The sequence below is a fragment of the Nyctibius grandis genome, chromosome 12, assembly GCF_013368605.1.
Source record: "Nyctibius grandis isolate bNycGra1 chromosome 12, bNycGra1.pri, whole genome shotgun sequence".
NCBI lineage: Eukaryota > Metazoa > Chordata > Aves > Nyctibiiformes > Nyctibiidae > Nyctibius > Nyctibius grandis.
In genome coordinates, this window is record NC_090669.1 from 9,225,203 (window position 1) to 9,245,230 (window position 20,028).

The 20,028-nt window shown below is 37.2% G+C and overlaps 2 protein-coding genes across 3 annotated transcripts in view; one reads left to right on the forward strand and one right to left on the reverse strand.

Annotated features, from left to right (window-relative positions):
• PHKB (phosphorylase kinase regulatory subunit beta) overlaps positions 1–3,202 on the reverse strand; it is an 80,088-nt gene extending 76,886 nt beyond the window's left edge. The window contains exon 1 of the mRNA XM_068411558.1: positions 2,987–3,202. Coding sequence (XP_068267659.1) covers positions 2,987–3,074 — 88 coding nt within the window. The 5' untranslated portion in view covers positions 3,075–3,202. The remainder of the gene's footprint in view (positions 1–2,986) is intronic.
• ITFG1 (integrin alpha FG-GAP repeat containing 1) overlaps positions 2,789–20,028 on the forward strand; it is an 86,243-nt gene continuing 69,003 nt past the window's right edge. Inside the window, exons 1-6 of one of the 2 annotated variants that reach the window (XM_068411559.1) lie at positions 2,789–3,506; positions 6,637–6,709; positions 8,636–8,781; positions 10,472–10,529; positions 11,140–11,214; positions 14,853–14,947. In XM_068411559.1, coding sequence (XP_068267660.1) covers positions 3,299–3,506; positions 6,637–6,709; positions 8,636–8,781; positions 10,472–10,529; positions 11,140–11,214; positions 14,853–14,947 — 655 coding nt within the window. In that variant the 5' untranslated portion in view covers positions 2,789–3,298. The remainder of the gene's footprint in view (positions 3,507–6,636; positions 6,710–8,635; positions 8,782–10,471; positions 10,530–11,139; positions 11,215–14,852; positions 14,948–20,028) is intronic. The other variant, XM_068411560.1, reaches the window with a different exon arrangement.

The following is a 20,028-nucleotide window of genomic DNA, read 5'->3' on the forward strand; positions in this document are numbered from 1 at the left end:
CCATTCTTAGTGCACCTTTCACATGACCATCATCTTAAAAGAGAAATTTCAGTTCAGAGATTGTTACTGAGAGATACTTAGAAGAACACAAAATGCAAACAAAATAGGAAGATCTGAACAGTAGATTTCAATCCAAGTAGATTCCAATTTTCAGAAATTTTCACTGAAAGAGCTCAAATTTTTAAGTCTTATTGTACAGTGCTAAATAACTGCTAGCACAAAACACTGCATGAAACACAAAACACACAATTATTTTTTGAGTGAAATAGCCACAAACAAAAACAAAACACAGAACTGCACACTTACCAAATTTTAAAAAAGCATGCGCAGAGGAGGTTCTGTCATCATCCAAATTGGCCATTTCAAATTGATGCAGCTAATCACAAACGTCTCAGGCTAAGCTACAGTAATTTTCAAAATTGTTTAGTAAATGTTAAAGGCAACCAGCATTAAATTAAGTGAAAGCAATGTTAGTGGCGTTATTAACATGACAGAGTGCACAGCACAAAGCGTAGTAAAGTTTCATAACATTTTATGTTTCCCTCTTCTACTCTAAAAATTGGTTTTATCTTGCTTTTACTTCCATAAAACTTATCTGAGGAAAATGATATAGTCTAAGTCCATCTTTTGCACATTAGACAGTAGCTTTGTTTCAATAGGAAATTTGCTACTAACATCAAAAGGTGCTGAATAAAATCTCTTTGATATATTTCAAGATAAAATAAAAATACTGATTTAACAAGTGCATATAACAGTATTAAGTAATAGTAAGCACAAGGAGCTAAAATTCTGCTTATGCATAGTGCTGCTTTTATCCTATGTGGAATTTACACTAGGATGTTCCTTGCAGTCATATGTATTGCTTATGGTACTGGGTATCTCAGTTATTTGAAGTAGAATATCTTCCAGTTTAGAATGTAAAATAAGAAAATACTGTTTTTAACTATGATGATAAGTTTTTCCAAATATTTAAAAGAAGTTTGTTTTTTAAAGTAACCGAAATTTCAGGGGTTGCAGACTGGCCAACCACTGAATATCTTCATAATCTGTTCCTGTTAATTGCTCAAGGAAGGGAAATAAAAAATTCTCAATAAAATTTGGGTTTACTGGCAAAAACGTAATTCATAATTTAATATACATAAACATGAAGATATGGATTACCTCCTACAGGATAGGGTCTTAAATGATACTTTGCTGTTGGCTATAAAACATGAATCACTCATGCATTTCACGCACATGTGTCTATACTCCATGTTTACTATATCTTACTCCAAGCATCACACTAAAAAAAAAACCACAACAAACAGTACTGTGTGTAAACTGGGATTCTCGAGCATAGACCTCAGCCAATTCGGAACAGTATGGGGGAGTTTCAGCCACCTTCAGTGACTATATCAACCATGTCTCTTTCTGACAGTGCCAGAAAGGAAGTATAAAAGCTCTGAAGTCATACAAATTTCAACATACTTACAAAGATGCAGGAGTAAATTTGAGAAACACAATTTTAATTTTTAGATACAAATGTTACCTGAAAGATTATATATAAAATTTGATTTTTAAATCAACTCTTTTATCAGAAAAGTATTTCAACTAAAATAATCTTTATTTCTTGAGTAAATAAATGTCTTCAGTTACTACATAAATGACAAAATCTCTATGAACAGGAAAAGAAGGAAGTGAACTACAATAATAATGTCATTGTCACAGAGGACATTTTCTTTTACATTTAACAAAAAAGTAGAAGGCAGCAACAGTTAAGCAAAACTCCAGCATTTAAAATCATCCAAATGCCTTCTGGAGTCGCAGGGCCTGAATCTGCACGGGAATCCCAAAGTTAGCATGCTGCCTTGTGACTCAGGAGTCACAGGCTCCAAACATGCAGGTTCCAGACTTTATTTTGTAGAGCTCTATGGCTACGTTTGTAAATCAATTTTCAGATAACAGTACCATGTAATCATAATTGGCCACAAAGTAACAACTCATTTACTTTTCAGTCTTAATCACGGTATTTTGCAAGTTAATACTATATATAAGCAGAATTTTTAATGCCATATGCATCAGACCAGTCTCTAATCAATCAATTCTCTTTATGAGAGCCCTCATAAAGCCCTGTTTTTTTACACTGTCTGATCAGTCATTACCACAATACAACCAATCAAATATGCAAATAAGGAAATAACGATTGAGTTTTACAAGCACATACAACATATAAATAAACAACACAGGGATCATTTGGAAAACTGTTTCCATTAGAACCTCAAAAATTAAAGCCCTACTAAGACTGTATTTTATTTTAAAACATAATTCAAAAATCGGGTTTTTTGAACTTTGGAAATTTAGGCCAACTCGGTAAACATCATCCTTTCATTTAGGCCAGAATGTAGCTGCCACACAGTCCAAGTTCAGAACAAGAAATTCTCATGTTAAAAAAAGTTATCTTTATCCAAGGGAAACCTGGCAACAGCTGGTACTTTTGTGTAAGCGCCTGCAACTTCAAAATACTTCATCTGTTCGGCAGCTTTATAAAACTGCACGCCACGAGCGGCTCCCCTTACAACCGTGCTGCCAAACGACACCTGTAAATCACCCCAAACTCTGCCTCGCCACCGACACCCGCGCCAGAGCACCCCGCCAGGCTCCCGCACCAGCGGGGAACCAGGCGGCCCCTCGCCGTCACCGTGAGACGGTGAGGGCCGCCCCCGCCGCCCGGCGACGCGCGGGGAGCGGGAAGCGGCCGCCGGGCAGCGCCAACCCGCGACAGGTGCGCGAGCGGCCGGGCCGGGCCGGGCCGGCGCTGAGGGACAGGCCAAGCTACGGAGAGGGGGCGAAAACAGCCACAGGGACGGCGTCGGCCAAGAGCCGGGGGAGGGCGGCGGGGCAAACGGAAGAGAGAAGAGCGGGAACGGGCGGTTAGTGGAGAAGGGGAGAGGCGCTGGCGAGGAGAGGGAGCCGCAGGGCTCCTCTCGGGCAAGCCAAGAGGTCAGACCTGAACGCTTAGTGCGAGCTCGCAGCTCCAGCATCTTCCAGCTCACATCAGCCATGTGGGCCGCCGCAGGGGCCGCTGCCGCCGCCATCCCGATAAGGCCTCGCCGCTCCCGTCACCCCGCTCTGCCCAGCACGGCCGCCCTCGCCTCACCGCCACCGCATCCAGCGAGCCGGGCAGCGACCTCCGCCTGGTTACCCGCGCCAGCCGTAAAAGGACTCGCGCAGCCCGTCACGACGGTGTCGTAAAGCCTCCGGGCCGGTCCCGGAAGTGAGCCGGCGTCGTACCGGGCGCACCCCTGCGCTGCCGTAAGTGATGCGGGTGGGGGCCGGGCTGCGCCGCTGCAGGATGGGGGGCTGCCGCCGCTGGCTTGGGCTGTGCCTGCTGCTGGCCCTGGCCGCGCCCGGCGGGGCCCTGCAGAACGTCACCGCCCAGCTCTTCGGGCCGGAGGCCTACGGGATGCTGGCAGCCTTCGGAGACTTCAACTCGGACAAGCAGACGGACCTGTTTGTGCTGCGAGGCGGTGAGTGCGCTGGGCGTGAGCGGGGCCGCCGTCGGTACCGGTGTCGGTGGGAGCGCAGCCGGCTGGGCGCTGGTGCAGGAGTCCCCGAGGAGCGCTGTGGGGATTTTCTCTGCCGGTGTCAGAAGCGCCTGTGGCTGAGGCGTGTTCCCGGTCACGTTTCGAGGCTCCCGGGGGGACCGGGGCAGGCGGAGAGCTGCCGTCGTGACACCTGCGCGGGCCTCCCAGGTGCCGTTCTGCCTTGGCGGCCTTTCTTGGAGTGTGCGCTTGAAGAGGCACCGGCTGCTTGTTTGAGAGGTGCTTTCTCGGGAAAGACGTTCCCGATGGGAGTTATCCTGTGGGGAGCAGGGAACGGGACTCGGTGGTCCTAATGGGTCCCTTCCACTCGAGACACCTCCGTTCGGTGAATTACCGGCTGCCTGTGCTTTGCCTTCTCTTCCAAAGTGCAGCGTTCAGCGTTCGCGTCTGTGTGCAGTATTGCTGAGGGCGAGCGTAGCCAACAATAACTTTGTTATCAAGACTAAAATGGACATTTGCATGGCTCCTGAGGTGTTTCCTGTATGGAAAAAGATATTTGCAACTTACACTAAAGTATGGGTTCATATAGGGCGAGAAATGTTTTTCTTTAAAGTTGAATTTATGGTTGTGAAATAATCTAAACACTTTGTCCTCCAGAGAGAATGGTTCTTGAAGATGCTCTGCTGGCACATGTACTGAAAAAATGCCCTGAAAGATTAGATCTAAAATGAACCTCAGTGATAAGAGTTTTAATTTTTACTTTCTTATCTTTCAGATGAATGCATATAAAAATGTGAATAGTTAAAAGTTTTAGAAATGAAACTTTTGGTTTCTTCTTTGCTTCTGCACAACAGCACTTGCTATAGTTTTCCAACTTGATGCTCCATGTAAAAATCGGCCAGAAATAACATATTTGAAAACATTATTTTTTATAATTTGTCTTGAAAAAAAGTAGCTTGAAAAACTTACAGTACACCTTCTAAATAAAAAGTAATGGCCAATTCTAAATAGTAGCATTCTAATCAGTAGAATAAACAGTAGCCAGTTCTAACTAGTGCTGAAGAAGTGAGCATTGGAGATAGTACTAGACTTTGAGGAACAGTGATCTGGTAGAGAAGCCAGTCCTAATAATCCTGGCTCTTAATAAGGAAACTGGGATGATGTCTTGGGCCTTGTGCTAGATTTATGCTACTGTTCTGATCGTGAATTACTTTATTTGAATGAGAGTAATGTTTCGTATGCTCAGATATATGAAAGAAAAATTGGTTTGTACTCAGAGTTTTGTAAGAGAGAGTAAACTAGCTAAATGTAAGAGGTAAGCTAGATCCAAAAGCATCTTATTGCAAGAACAATTCAAAATTACCAGTGGACCCTGGGTTCAGTCAATTTCTGACACTAAAATACATGAGTAAATAGAATTGTGCATACACTTACCTGTTTTGTCATCTATGTACAAAACAGGGTAAGGGGGGAAGCTCATGCTGTTTGCCTGTTTAACGTACCACCTTCTAGTTGTGTTTGATGCCCCTTCTAAAGTACAGGGCAGTGAGTAGTCATTCCCCTGTTCACCTTCTACATTTCACTCGTGAATTTTGAAAACTTCTGTGGTATCCTTACTCAGATGTTCAGACTGAAGACTGCTACGTATTTGTTGCTTACGTGGAAATGATTCCCTTTTTTCACCCTCTTATGTATTTTTTTCCTTTCTTCTGCATTCTTTTTGAGATGAGAGGACAAGAACTGCAAATAGCATCTAGGACACATGCACTGTGGATTGATGTAGTGGCATAGTGGTTTTGATTTCTGTTCATCTAATAATTTCCAGTAGTCAGTTTGTTTTGACTGTTGATGAGCACTGAGCTGAAATTTTCATAAATCTATCTTTAGTGACCATAAAATCTCATTTCTGAGTGGTATAATTGACTTGGAACCTGGTATGTGTAAAAACACATTTGCTGCTTCATCATCATCATTACTTTACCATATAGATGGTAAAAAGGCAGGTGAAAGTCTATAGTGTGAAATCGGAATTACAAGTTGTAGCAGGCAACCCACAGCTTTATTATCAAAAGCTTAATCAGCCAGCAGGCTTCTTCACCTTACTGTGTGCCAACTTCTTCAATCATCTGTGAATGTGTAGTGCAACCCAGGCTTTATTAGCATGCCAGATGGGACTGCACTAGTTGCACCTCTGCATTTTTAAAGGGTTTGTTTTCATTTACTCATTTGCTGGCATATTCTCCTTGGCAAATACATTTATGGCAGTTATCTTTTTTTTCATAGACAGGAAGCTTGTATTCTTCTATTTCACAGCTGTGAAATATGCCACAGATTGATGCTGCTGAAATATGCTATAGTAGCTTGGGTTTGGAGCCATAGAATTATTTTTGATTAGGTAACCTAGTTCTTGCGGTTTGGGATGCTACAGGGGAGTTTCTTGGAGAATGCAGAAAACAAACAAAACAAAGGATGAGTAAAAAAAAAAAACTATTTTTTTTCTTTAGCTGTGAACAGTTATTTTACTTTCAGAAGTAAGTGTGTGTGTATTGTGGTTTACTGACTAGATTTGATTGTTCAGGTTAAAACTTTTTTTTTTTGAATTTCAATTATTTGTGCAACATGAAGTACAGGCTCTAATTTAGATCTTCCTGAAATAATTAAATGATAGTGGCTTGTATCATTGCCTCTAAATGAGGAAATGCTGCAGGGAACCAGGTTACTTCTGTGAGTTTTCACTTGAAGTGCTTTTGCCAGCCAGCCTGGGAGAGCAGTATCAGGTCCTGCTATGTCAGAGACAGTATTAAAAGAATTCATTGGAGTTAACTTTTAAGCTTTAATTATTTGCATGGAACTGATGCCTACCACTTTTCCACATGTAATGTTTCTTAACTTGTTATAGGAAGTTTTATTTTAAGCGATACACAGGTATTGAAGAAGTGCTCCTTTTGCATCCTTTTGAACGAGGAGGAAGTAGTTGTACAGAAGTCTTTCAAAGTTTGTGCTACTGTGGGGAATGACTATCTGTGGTGCAGCTTTTTAAATGTTGATTTTGTATATAAACCATTTATATACATTTATATACATCTATTATTCATAGTATTATTTGCTTTTGCAGGAAATGAGTTGATTATCTTTTTGGCTGACCAAAAGGAACCCTACTTTAAGCCTCGTGTTAAGTTACCAATGAAGTAAGTATTGATGTTCGATGGTGAAACAATGTAAGTGGCTGTTTTTCTTGAAAGTACATCTCTGCAGTCAGTGGGAACATGACTAGAATTGTCTGTGCTGTTGTTATCTGTTTGACTATGTTGTTCAGCTTGCCCTTAGAGCTCCAGTTCTTTGACTAGTTTCCTGATATATTTATGTTTTGATTTGTTTGGATTTTGTGAGTCAGATGACAGAATTTGTGGAGATGAGTTTTGTCATTCATATTGTTAACTAATAGGTGTGACTTCCCACCTCCTTATGAAATTTCTATTTCTTTGCTTTTTGTCCTCTAATTAGTATTAAAAAAATACCCATATCTTGGAATATTTTTGCAGTTGACTTGGTTTGTCAGGACTTTATATTTCCTCGCAAAGCGAACTATCATCCATATCATAGGTTAAGTCTTTTTGGCAGGTAGTATTAGTCTCTGTCCCAAACCATGTTTTTAGGTAAATTCTTCTAGTTGCTATACTTACTAATGGAATCTAGCTGATATCATCTGCTTTAGAAAGAGATATGGAGAATGATGTTCTGGTATTTCCATGTAGAGGTGTGTTCCTTTCTAAAGTTTAAATGTGGCTTTAAAAAAAGCATCAATTTTTAATAAATGTAAAACAAGCTGTGTGTTTACGTACATATATATGTATAGTTTTAATCATAATGGTATAACAGGGTATGTTATTGCTTATGAGTAATGCTTGCTCATAGTATTATGTCTATTAAAAGTCAAATTGCTGTTATAGCTCAGCTTCGTCTTCTGTCATACTATATATTTGTATTTTTCCTTATTCCCTCCTATCTTGGAAGAAGCTAATTTGTTTAGTGCCTTAGAAATTATCTGCTTTTAATTATTATCAGAATGATCCACATGTGTGTAAAGCAGAGTCTCTGAGTAGGTAACTGTCTATGTTTAGCCTACATCCAGGGGTAAACAATAACCAGTTGTTCTATCACCCAAGACCCCTCCCCAGCTGAGAAAGGAAATTGGGAAAAGGAGGGAGACTTGTGGGTTGAAATTTAAACAGATTTAGTAAAATAAGGAAACCAATATCAATACTAATATAAAAGACACAAAATTTTACTTAGCTCATAGAGTGGTGGCAAGTCCCGCTAGGGATAGTAACCATTGAGAGGAGGAGAAAAGAGAGGAGAGCAGAGTAAAAAGCCCCCCCATCCCCAGCAGCCTTCCCATTTATAGTGAACATGACATTAATGTTACAGAATACACCTGTGGGCCAGCTTGGGGCAGCTGCCCTGGCTTTCACTGCTAATGGCCTTGATCACCATACCACAGCTGGCCACAAACTGAAACAAAATGTCACAGAAAATTGATTCTATAGATTTTATCCCTGCAAAACCAGGACAGTAACCAAGTAAAAAAAGATAGACAGAACAGACAAATGTAGGGAGGAGCGGTAAGATGTGGCAGAAGATGGGAGGAGATGACGTCGTCTTTAAAAAGATTTAGCTATCTGTCTGACTTCTGCTGCTTAAACTGCACCTGTTGCTTTATGGTCTTGCTCTTGGAATGTAACCAAAAGATCCTGCTCTCTGAAACACATTTTTTGAGGACTGGTTCCACAACAAATGAAGGGATTTAATGAAGTCTAGATAGCATTAACAAACAGGATATGGCTGAAAAATGCCTGTTAGCTGAAGTTGAGAGTTAAAAACGTCCTCCTTCCTTGGAGGAAGAGAGACTGCAGAATGCTTGATTTAAAGTTACTTTTGCAATAGATAAGGACTTTTAAAAAAGCCAGGTTGTTGAAGGAAAATATTGTATTGGACCAACTAACAATAACTGGGACGAAAAGGCAAGCCTTTGAACACACAAATACTTTCAATTTTCATGCATACATTTCTACAATTATTTGCATGTGGCATTTTTTGTTTGTTTTTAATTCTAGATCCCTCAGTGTTACGATAACCAGTGTAGTTCCCGGAGATTATGATGGTGATTCACAAATGGATGTCCTCCTGACTACTCGGGCACAAAATCACGGCAGAGATGAACTTTCAGTGTTTATTTTCTGGGGGCACAACCAAACATTAGGTGAGTTTCTGAGACTGCTTATTAATAAGATTGTTAGACTTTTTAATAATTCAGAGTATCGTCAAAAAGTTATAACTCATTTGACAGTGTAGTGATTGTTTTTACAACTAAAATAGGGATTAGCAGCTATTCAGCTTCATACCCATACACTATCTTGCTGTTAAACTGTATTCAATAATTAATGAAAGAGAACAAAGCTAAAACTCTTGCTTTATATCATGTAACAGGCATAACCAAACAATATTACAGTTTGCTAACCTGCTAACTGAAGATCTACTTCTCATGGCTTCCCCATTATGCATATCAGCTTCACAAAGATTATCTCAAAAGATTTATCCTGTATTTAAAATGCATTGAGAATCTCGTGTGAAGTTTAGTGCATAAACTTTCAAAATATCATACCTAAACTTACCAATAGTAATATAACACTCTTATTTCTGTTCAACTAAATTCTTTAAAGACAGTGACAGACTGAAGTAGGTTTTGGGAGAGAGGTTTCTGGGGTCTCTATCATTGGAATTTCTCGAGAACTTTAGAATCAAGTTTTCAAAAATCCTTTAGCAGTGTTCTAGGTATAGCTGATTCTGCCTTAGGGTTGAGTCATGGACTATACGAACTCTTGAAGTCTCTTCTGTTTTCTGTTGACTTCGCTAGGAAAGGGTTTTGGGAAGAGTTTAAGGTTTGAAAGAGGACAGAAAAGCAAAAGAAGATACTCTTAAGTCCAGAAAAACTACTGAAGAATAATCAGTATTATAAACAACTGTGTTATAAAATAGTTACAGGTGAGGCAAGTGATGGCCTTAGATACCATTGCTTCTGGCTTTAATCAGAGGTGAAACAAGCAACCTGGGACAGTGCACTGGATCAAGTATTGAGAGAATAGGAGGTGTCTGTAGTACTGGGAAGAACATGAATGCTTTGGATTAACTTATGCTGTCTTGCTTCTGAATAAACAAATATTGGGAGAGGCACAAATGAGCATATGTGGCTTAGAAAAGGAGTCAGGTGTTAAAAATTCAGGCAATGCTTGGTATGTAGTGAGGCTGCTGGGAAGGTATGTGGTGCCTACTTGAGTAATGGAAGTGTGGCAGGTCAGTAGGAGGGTACTGTCATATAAAATGTGGAAACTGGAAAGAAGACAAGCATTATGGAGGGATGAAGGAAAAGGGGATGACTGGCAAGGAGTTTGGATTACAAGTGAAATGAAGTCTGAGAGGAGAACACCTGATTAGGACTTAAAATCCTCACTTCCCATTTAGGCAGTCTACCTCTAATCTTTATTTCAAACACTCAGTTTATATTATATTATTATGTTTTTTACAGTGACAAAACATTAAACAGAGGTCTTATGTACAATGTTAAATGTTTAGACTGTCTTCATCCCAACTATTTCAGATTTCGTGTGTCTGTGTGACAGCAGTCATACACAGAAATAGGTTTCACTAAGATCTATTCAGAATAATTTGTTGAAGAATCTAGCGGAGAGAGAAGAAGCTTCAGCATTTTAACTGTAATTCACCTTTCCTGCATAAGTTCACGAAGCCATTTAGTTGTTTATGCACAGTGGTGGCTGATTTCTTTTATCATAAAATTGATGGTTGTAAATTAATAGAAGAATTATGTCTAAGTTAAAAGTGTAAATGTCATAACATATTGGTAACTGAATCAAATGAATATTTTCTGTTTTCAGATCTTAACCATAAAACTATGTTAAATAAAACTTTTCATGATGAGCCTCTAGTAATGGAGTAAGTATGACCTACTTTTTTTAGAAAACAACATTTATAATGGTGGCTAAGAGCAACTTAAATATATTTTGATGCTGAAATTTGAAACACATGCTCTTTATCTTTTAAGAACAGGGTGGTTTGTGTAATGTCAACTGGTCTAACAAAAGATGATGAAACATAAGCCATCTTTACAAATCTTGTGTATTATATTATCCTGGCAATAATAACTAAATAAGCTTTTAATTTTTTTAATTTCAGGAGTCTGCTTTATGCAGAAAAAGAGCCACTCATTTTTTGGTGAATTTTGTAAAACAAAAACCTTACTGGCTTATCAGACTGAGCGAATATCCCTTTCACTGTGCACTTCTCTGTGTGTGAAATGCTGAAGAAAAGAGAGAGGGGGGAAATATAGCTGGAAAATCAAATGCATGGCATAGTGTAAAATATTGAAAGAAGCATACTACTATTAGCAGCTTAGACAAGAGCCAAAATTCAGAAAAGACTACACAGCTGAAAATTCTTCATTGCTTGGTGGGAAAACGCTAGCCAAACACAGGTTGAGTGAAGAAAAGTTAATTTCGACTCCTGTAATGTCTAAGGTGATACCAAAGTTGTTTTGCATTTTCAGCTTTAATGGAGACTTGATTCCTGATGTCTTTGGTGTCACAAGTGATTCAAGTAAGCCACAGATATTGATAGGCGGGTAAGCTAAGGGTTTGTTTATTATCATGAATTTCAATAACTTGTTCATTGTTCATCCACTCCTGTTCTTATTAACGAGGCATAAGACTCATGTTTAACTGGAACTGTGTAAACATACGAACCTTCTATCATTTCCATGTTTATCTTTAAACATTCTATGACACTCTGCATCTAATTTTTAAAGTTATTTTATAGGGGAAGTAGTTGTTTTATAGGGGAAGTAGACATTCCATGAGAGCTGAGAAAATGAAAAACCTGTTACTTGACATGAGAAATAGGATAATTGTTTCTGGGAACAGTTAGTCTCCTTTGTTTAGTGCACTTTGATATTTATTATTATCTGTGTTAGGGAATTCTGTGCTGTACTTAAAAACTTTGGTTTGTATTTTTGTAGTGTCTGTAGAATTTAAGTTGCATTTAGTCTAATAGATGAAGTGACAGGCTGATGATGCAAGAAGTACTGGAACAGATATAGAAGGGATCGCAAAAGGAAAATGTGCAAGAGTTTGGGGTAAACTTAAAAATTCAACTCATTTATCTAGGAAATTAATTGTAATGGGAAGGTTAGCATGGGAAGTGCAAAATGTAAAGGTATTAAGCTATATATTAAGGAAAATATTTGGTATGGTTATTGGTGAAAGAGATTCATAAAAAGACAGGCAGAGGTGACGTGAAGTAGCAATATAAGTGCATGCAAGTGATGTTCTCTGTATCGCATCTTTTGTGTTAAGGAGTGGCTAAGGCCACTCTTCAGCAAATACAATTAGACTGAAGTCTAATGAGATTGCAGTAAAGGGGACTACGTTTCATTATTAAAGTTTCTGCTGGCCCTGGAATTTCTAGAATGGGACTAGCTAGCAAATACTGGGATCAAAATGATTATTTTAATGGCAAATTTAAATGGTTAGTAAGGACTGTGCAAAGGATTATTTTTGCTTAACTGTTTTGGGTATGAATGCTGAAATCAACACATAACAAAAGAATGGATTTCTAGTGACTCAGAAGAACCAGTCGCTAAAATTAAACAAAAAATTGAGAAGTAGCAATGTCTCTAATATTGGGCAAGATGCCAGAGAACTTTAAATCTGTCTTTTGAAAATAAGTTATAAGTTATTTGTTAAAAACACTACTGGACCCTAGAGAAGGACAGTTCACACACTATTCAATTTTCCTGATACTGCTTTTGAAGTTTGTAATCTGATAAAGGAAGCTTTGGCTTTTGAGAGCTTCACTATTTGAGTTTCACTATTGAACAGGATGACCTTTTTTTTTAAAAAAACAAACAAAAAAAACCCACAACTAAAAATATGGCTCTGTACATCTTTTCCTGTGACTTTTGCCAAACTGAACTTAGCATACATTCAGTCTTTGACTTTTGTAAGAAAGAACTTCATTGATAGTGTTGTGGGTTTGGGCATTCTTTGAACAAGAAAGAAACCTCAAAAGAAGGTTACTTGAATTAGAATTCTTTCTCTGATTTAGAGATTTTTTTTTTTTCTCTCAGTTGTCAAAGAATGTGCTCAAAAGATAGCAGAAATTATTTTTAGGATGCAAGTTGGATTATAAATTTCAAAATAAATACGTTATTCCTAGCTTTGTGATGATATGAAAACCACTCTTTTGACATTTTCTTTTTGAACTATTTTCTTTTGACTGATAATGAATAATTTCCAATTAATAACTGGAAAAATTAGGAACTGGGCTTGTATTTTCTTAGAGGATTGGACCTTTAAATCTGTTGTTTGAAGAAGTTTGCATATTCTAACTTGCTATTTTGCAGCTTTTAAGTGGAACTTGATAGGATTGTCTTGAATGTTATTTAGTAACATTAACATAGAAACTTGCAGCTCTGTGTGTTTCAGCAGAAATCCAGGTGTTGGTGTCACAACTCTTTTAGGTTTGCATAGAATCAATACTTAAGTTTATTTTTAAAAAAAGAGTGCGCTAGGAAGTCTTTGCATTCCTATGTGGCTTTCTTTAGCTATTGCTTCAAAAGAGGTCTGCTACCACTGGAGAAATCAATGAGATGTCTCTATAGCAACAATATATCAGCTTTCTATCCCACAGCTCTGTGGCCTTTAAGAAATGGTTAAATAAGGCTTTCCCCCCTACACCCTATCAGCGGGTTTAACAAATTTGTACCTGTTGTTCCTAACTGGCTATTTTCCTTTCCTTGGAGATCATTCAGAAGTGATGTAGGGTAAATAACATTTAAATGTGAAAATGGAAACTACACCCTTCTTGGCAATACGTTTTTGGTCGTTATTCCCAACTTGAATTTTATCACCATGACTTTTATTTAAATTGATGGGTTGTAGAACAGATTTCAAATTCACAAGGGTATTTCTGAAAACCTTGCAATGATTATATATTGAAAAACATTACAAGCTTTTGAAGATACGGAAAAATGACAGAGATTTGTTTCATTTTGCTGAAGAAATCCTTTCAGTAGCATTAGTGTACAAATAAACTTACTCATTACAGCTCAAAGACTGAGTGCTATCAGTAACAATATGCAATGTCTTGTACGTGGAAAATAGCTTTATGTCATCTGCTTAGAAAAACATTTTTCTATTTTTAATCCAGAATGTTTTTAAATTTATACTAGAGCTGTATAACTAACTTTCTTGGCTATCTGTAAAACTGCATAGAAAACGTATAGAAAATATTTAATTATTCCTTTAAGATTAAGTGATTCTTTTTAACATTTGTGAGACTTAGTTATGATCTGTGGGAAGTGATCAGAAGCAGCTTATTTTTTGTCTTGCCATAAAATGAGTCACGGAAGATAAGGACTTTAGTAATATGTATGTAATGTCACTGGAATAAACAAAGTCATTCCAGACAGTAGTAATATCACTGTGTTGTATAGTGCATATTGAGATTTTTTTCTGAGTGTGTTAGCTAAGGGTTCTGAAAGTAACATATCTGATGATTCAACTGCTATGACTTTTGAAGGATTTGATATATTTCAGTGTGCTGCTAATAGGGAGGTTTGCTGGAAGTTTAGTAATTTTTAGAACAGAAACCAGCAGGGCATGTATGTTTATAAACAAATAAATACAAGTATCAGCTGCTTGAGAAATGACATAATTAGCCTGTAGTCCATCACAATATGAAGTTTAATTGTTGTGGTGTTTTTTTTTTTTTAAGTGGCTGAAAATAAAGCTCATTTACATGCAGCAGGCATGAGCTGCTTTAACAGCATGTGATGATGTCCATTTTTGCTCATCTTTATTAATCCTAAAATAGATTTCAAAAGTACTGATAGTAAAATTGCTTGAGGAAACTGGGGAGTACAGCAATCAGTGCCTCAAGATTTACAGTTGAAGTCAAGGCACTAAATTTCACTTTGTGGGTAGTGGTACTTTTCAGTGTACAAGAAAAATTGCTTTAGAAAGTTAATAAAATCTAACTGAAGCTGCTGTGCTATGAATCATCCTTCGCAGAACCTTTCAAGAAATTACTCTAGTTACTTAGTATATGGTAAGCTAAGTAGTAATTTTAGCTTAGCATTAGGAGAACATATTTTCTGTTCAATTTTACTTAAAGTTTCACAATTTTTTTTAAAGGTATATTATCATGATTAACAGTCCCTAAGCGCTGATGAAATGTATTGCTTTTTATGCTTGTCTGTAGGAACTTATCATGGCATCCTGCATTGGAAACTCAAACTAAAATGTATATACCGCACTCTCATGCGTTTATAGATTTAAATAATGACTTCACTGCTGGTAAGTCATAAGTGTTAAATACCTTCCTAAAAATATTTATCACTAAGTATACGATGTAATGTATTGCAATTTCCTTCTAATATTTTGGTAAATTTCATTGTTGGTTGTAAAGAGTTGATTCTGGAATGCTGTATTCAGTAATTATATGACTGCTACTTTTGATTTTTTTTTTTCCATTTTAAATTATTTTATTTTAATATCTACAATTTGAAAATTCTGAGTTTTAAAAAATAACTGCCAAAATGAATAACCTAATAATGTTTTCTACTTCTTGATGATAATTTAATCAGAACTAATGCTTGTTCTGATTAACTTTGTGTTCACCATTAAAGCGTTGCTTCTTGTTCTTCATGATGCAGTACTCTAGTATTCAGTTTGCAACTGAATCAGAAGCAGGGCTGCATTTTCTTCATCTTGAGTCTGAAAATAGTTTTATGGTTCATTCAGAAGAATGTTTTCAAGGCTGGACTTAGAATTTGTTTCTTGAAGATTTCTATATGACTTCATTCTATTTTGTTGTAGTTAATTCTGTCACTGAGAAAATAGCATGTGCAACTTTATTCTGTTACTATATGAGCAATCCTATAACCTATTTATAATTCAGTATTCACAGACGAGTACTAGAGACAACTTTTGTTATGGTAGATAAACTGTATTCTTCCTTTGGCAGTGGCTTAGTTTTGTTTGGTTTTTTTTTTGTGAAATACGCAATGCAATTTAGCCTTTAATTACCATGATGAATCTATTTATCACTTAAATACCTGGTTCATACCTCCAAGAACATTTAAATATTGTGCTAAACTTAATTTCTTCACACAGTAAACAAATTCTGAAATGCTTTATCTTCTGCTAGATGTGCAATGTACATCAATTCATACATGGCAATTTTGGAAAGAGAGCTTATTTTTTTCCTATTTAGTAGCATAGAAATGAGAGAGGAAAGAGTCTGTAAATTTAGTTAAGATGCTTAGAAATGTTGGGGATTAAGTTAATTGCTTTTGCGCGTAGTCAGACCTTAATATTCAGTTCTGGCATATTGCTGCATGAACCTGTCAAGTGGAAATTCCAACTGGAAAATTAAATATATGGTTGCTTACCATAATGAGTGTCATGTAATAACCAACTCGAACACAGTTCTATAAATCCTTTGGAATTTTGTTTCAGTGGCATGGGCAGCGTAGAGCATTCCAGGTAGCATTTTAAGATTAATATATTGAGATCTAAACTCACAGGTAGGTAAAGGTAGGAAGTCTAAGTAGATCAATCACAAACTGATCATTTTTTGCAAGAGTACACAAAGGTTTTTATGACAGCCAACAGTCTAAATGTCCAGAGAGTTCCAGTTAGTGCTAGTGATATATGGAAGTTGCTCTATTAAATAGACCTGAAAGTCAGGATCTTTGTGTGGGTAGTGCAGGGAGCTTTTATAGATTCACATCTGTATTTGCATCTCAAGATATGAATAGAAGCTTCTATGAAGCTGTCCCCATAGAAAGATCCTGACTTTTATTTGCTCGTTACAGCAAGAATCTAACACCTCAGGGTGAAATATGTGTTATGTTACAGCAACCCGAGGAAAATTTCAAGGAAAATAATTCATTCTGAGAAAAAAAATGGAGAAAAATATTACCATGGAATTATTTTCTTCAAAATAATTTTTTTGCTTCTAAGATGGGAATGGTAAATTGTTTGTTTGCTGTCCCTATGAAAATTGGACCAACTGTGAACAAGGCATATGTTGCTGAAAAATAATACCTTATCGGTGATATCTGATATTTCATGACTGACGTGTTGTTCCAAGACTGCCCGCTGCCAAAATGAAAAGTCGCCAATCATCTGGTCCTGTCTGCACATTTGCGGCAGTTCCCTCACATCAGCTATAGTAACTGCTCAGGAACTGGGGCTGGGCGGGAACACAATTCATTTTCACTTGAGTTATTAAGCGGATCCAACTTGCCATGCAGCTTCAGGATTGCCAGAGCCAGTGTAAACCCAGAGAGAAGGTAGACTCCTATTTTAGTAGCAGCAGTTGTAGCCTGCCTTTAACCAAGCATGAAATTGCACCTTGAGTCTCATTGTGCCTCTTTCCAAAAGTACCTGTTTAGTGTTCTCACCGTGTCTCCTTTAATTTGTGTTAGTCTGTACAGAGTTGGGCAAGTGACTCATGGAAGTAGTCAACTGATACAATTAAAAAAAAAGGGGGGGCAAAAAAGAAACCAATCTGTATGTAACTGTCTATACAGTACTGATAGTACTGTGATTCTAAATGTGCTCTGCCAAACAGTGCCAAAATAAAGTGCTGATATTACTGTAATATGCTCACAACTAGTCCTGTGTCTTGCTCCGTGCAGTCTGGATAGACTTTGCAGAAGACAGCTAAATACTTCTCCTGTTTGTTTAGCTCTGTTCCTTGTTAGCATAGCTGGGGCAGCACACCTTACTACACCAGTGAAGAGAGGAGTGCGATTCATATTGTGTTATTTCTCAGTGGAGTCAGTGGAGTCTATTACTTGTTGGTTCAGGTAGAGCTAGTGAAGAGGAGAGGATTCTTGTGACTCAGTATTCACCCGCACTACCATTCTTGAGTTGGAACAAAACCTCATGAAGGTTTTGTTGGTCCTGGTACACATTAAAATCAGGATGCAGGGGAATTGTCTGCATGCTGAAATCCTGTTGTTTGAAAGACTTAATCATGACATCTGATGCTGCTGTGGTGCTTTTTGACTGAAATAATCAGGGTATTTATTCACAGGCAATGGTACTATTCATGAATATGAAGATATAGTTGTACCTAAAATGGATGAACTGAGTTTTGTGTACAAATAAAAAACAAACCTCCAGAATACATCATCTTTACTTGTTTTTTTGGGTTTTTTTAAAGATCTTTTTCTAATATTCTGCAATGTTTTGAGGCTCTTTGTATTCTCTAACAGATGCAGCCAATTCAGTGATTTTAGCTGGGCTATTTTTGGCAACTCTATCATTATAAACAGCTTAGGAGCTTTAAAGTGTGCTTGACATTAAAAAAAAAAAAAGAACAAGTCCTCTCTGGGCTGAGAATCTTTTTGCTAGTTTATTGCTTAACCTGTTTTCAACCTGCTGATATTAAACTCTCAAAACAGAGCTTTTAATTGGCATGCTTTTTGTGATCTGGGTAAAATGAAATTAAATCACTATGATTTCATTATATGAGAACATGTTCATAAAGATGTTTTTAATCCCTCACAATGCTTCATGAAAGGCTAACTGTGTAAGGATTTTATAATCCAAAAATCCACTAACCAGAACAAAGATAACACTAATCCCTGTTGGTAAGGTATAAACTAGGCTGTTTCAGGTAGCAATTCTGCTGCTGTTTTTAAATAAAGCAACATAATGTAGAAATCTCATCTTATAATTTTTAATTCAGTAAGTAATTTTGAGTTAGGCCAGGAATTTTATATGATCCATGCAAAAATTTGCAGTATAAAACTTTTAGCAAAGGGTCTGTGTGTGCTTTATGGATATAGTGAATACAAAATTTTGGAGTGTCCTACATGTGTATTAAGTATGTGTTGTTCCAGGGAGGAGTATCTAGTTCACAGAATGGCTGAGATTGGAAGGGGTGTCTGGAAATGGTTTAGTCAACTTACCTACCATCAGTGTCACTGTTTGTACATGCACTGAGATAGACTGAAAGATGAGGAAAAAATGTGGTGACCCTTGTTAGAATAGAGCTACTGGGTGTCTAGTAACACATATTCATGCTTGTCATTAGTTCTTTTTAGCTTAAGAAAACAATCTTGAAGCTAATAATAATAGGCTTGTCTGAACAGATTAACTTCAGGTGTATTTTATAGATCATGACAGTTCAGGTGAGTGTTTCCAAAGCAGGCTCCTCATGTAAGAGACCTGTTTTAAAAATGTCACATCCTCAAACTGCAAGGTTTACATCACATGAATTAAGAAAAGTATTTGAATGGGATTTAACTCTCTTGACTTACAGTGAAGGAGGTAAAAAGTAACTTCTCTTTGCATTAATCCACTCAGTTCAAAGTAAATAGAAACTCAGTCTTTCTCAGAAATGCATTTCAGATGTGTTAGTCAAGAGATGGAGAGAATACTGTTTAATTGAATAAACACTATTCCCAATATGGTCATTATGCTGAAGATTTTACAATTGAAACACATGAACCGAACCATGGAGGAAAGGTGTTATAGCTGGAAACTGAGGCCACAATAGCTAAAAGGACTTGATAAAGACCACCCAGAGATGTTGTAGAGTTGGGTACCAATACAGATCATCTATTTAAAGCTAGACAATAGACAAACATGTTTTGTTTGTGCCATTGTTGGTTTGCATCACGGTCAGCATTTTCAGATAAATACTTCGGACCAAGCTGAAGTTTAAATTTAGCGTGGATCACTAGGTGAACACTGGTTAGACTGTTTTAACATAAATTCTCATAGGTGTATCGAGAGTGCTTTATCTAAAGTTGAGATTTTTATGATAGCAATTATTTTGCTACATGTAATTTTTTTTTTCTAATTAGTTAACTTGATAGTTTCTAATTGAAACATCTTAAAATGTCAGATGTTCAGTTAGATCTAATGCTGTCTTTCTAAGCCAAAATTTTATTACTTAATTACTGGGGAAATTACTGGTTATTAATAAACAATGGATTCGTATGCACTTACAGTTACAAATATTCTACAAAGAAATCAGGCCATGGCCCTGCAAATATTTTTAAAATGTTCAAATGCATGAGACAAACTGCCTTCGACACTGAATCATACTGTAACTTCGTACTGTACATCTGTCAATGTATCCTTGAATGCTATGAAAAATAGCTAATGTATTAAATATTCTGTGCCTTATTTGGCTATGCGATTCCAAAGTTTGGAAATACTGCTTTTAGAGCCTGTCTTGTGTTGAACACTAGCCCGTGGTGTGTATAATTGCAGATATTTCTGAAACTGTTTATATAAAATGAAGGAAAAATCATAAATTTGATTTTGGGAAAACTGAAGTAGAAAAATCATTAGTCAGAAGCAGCTTGCTATCAGCTAATTGCTAGTCTCTTCACTGATTTCTGATGGTT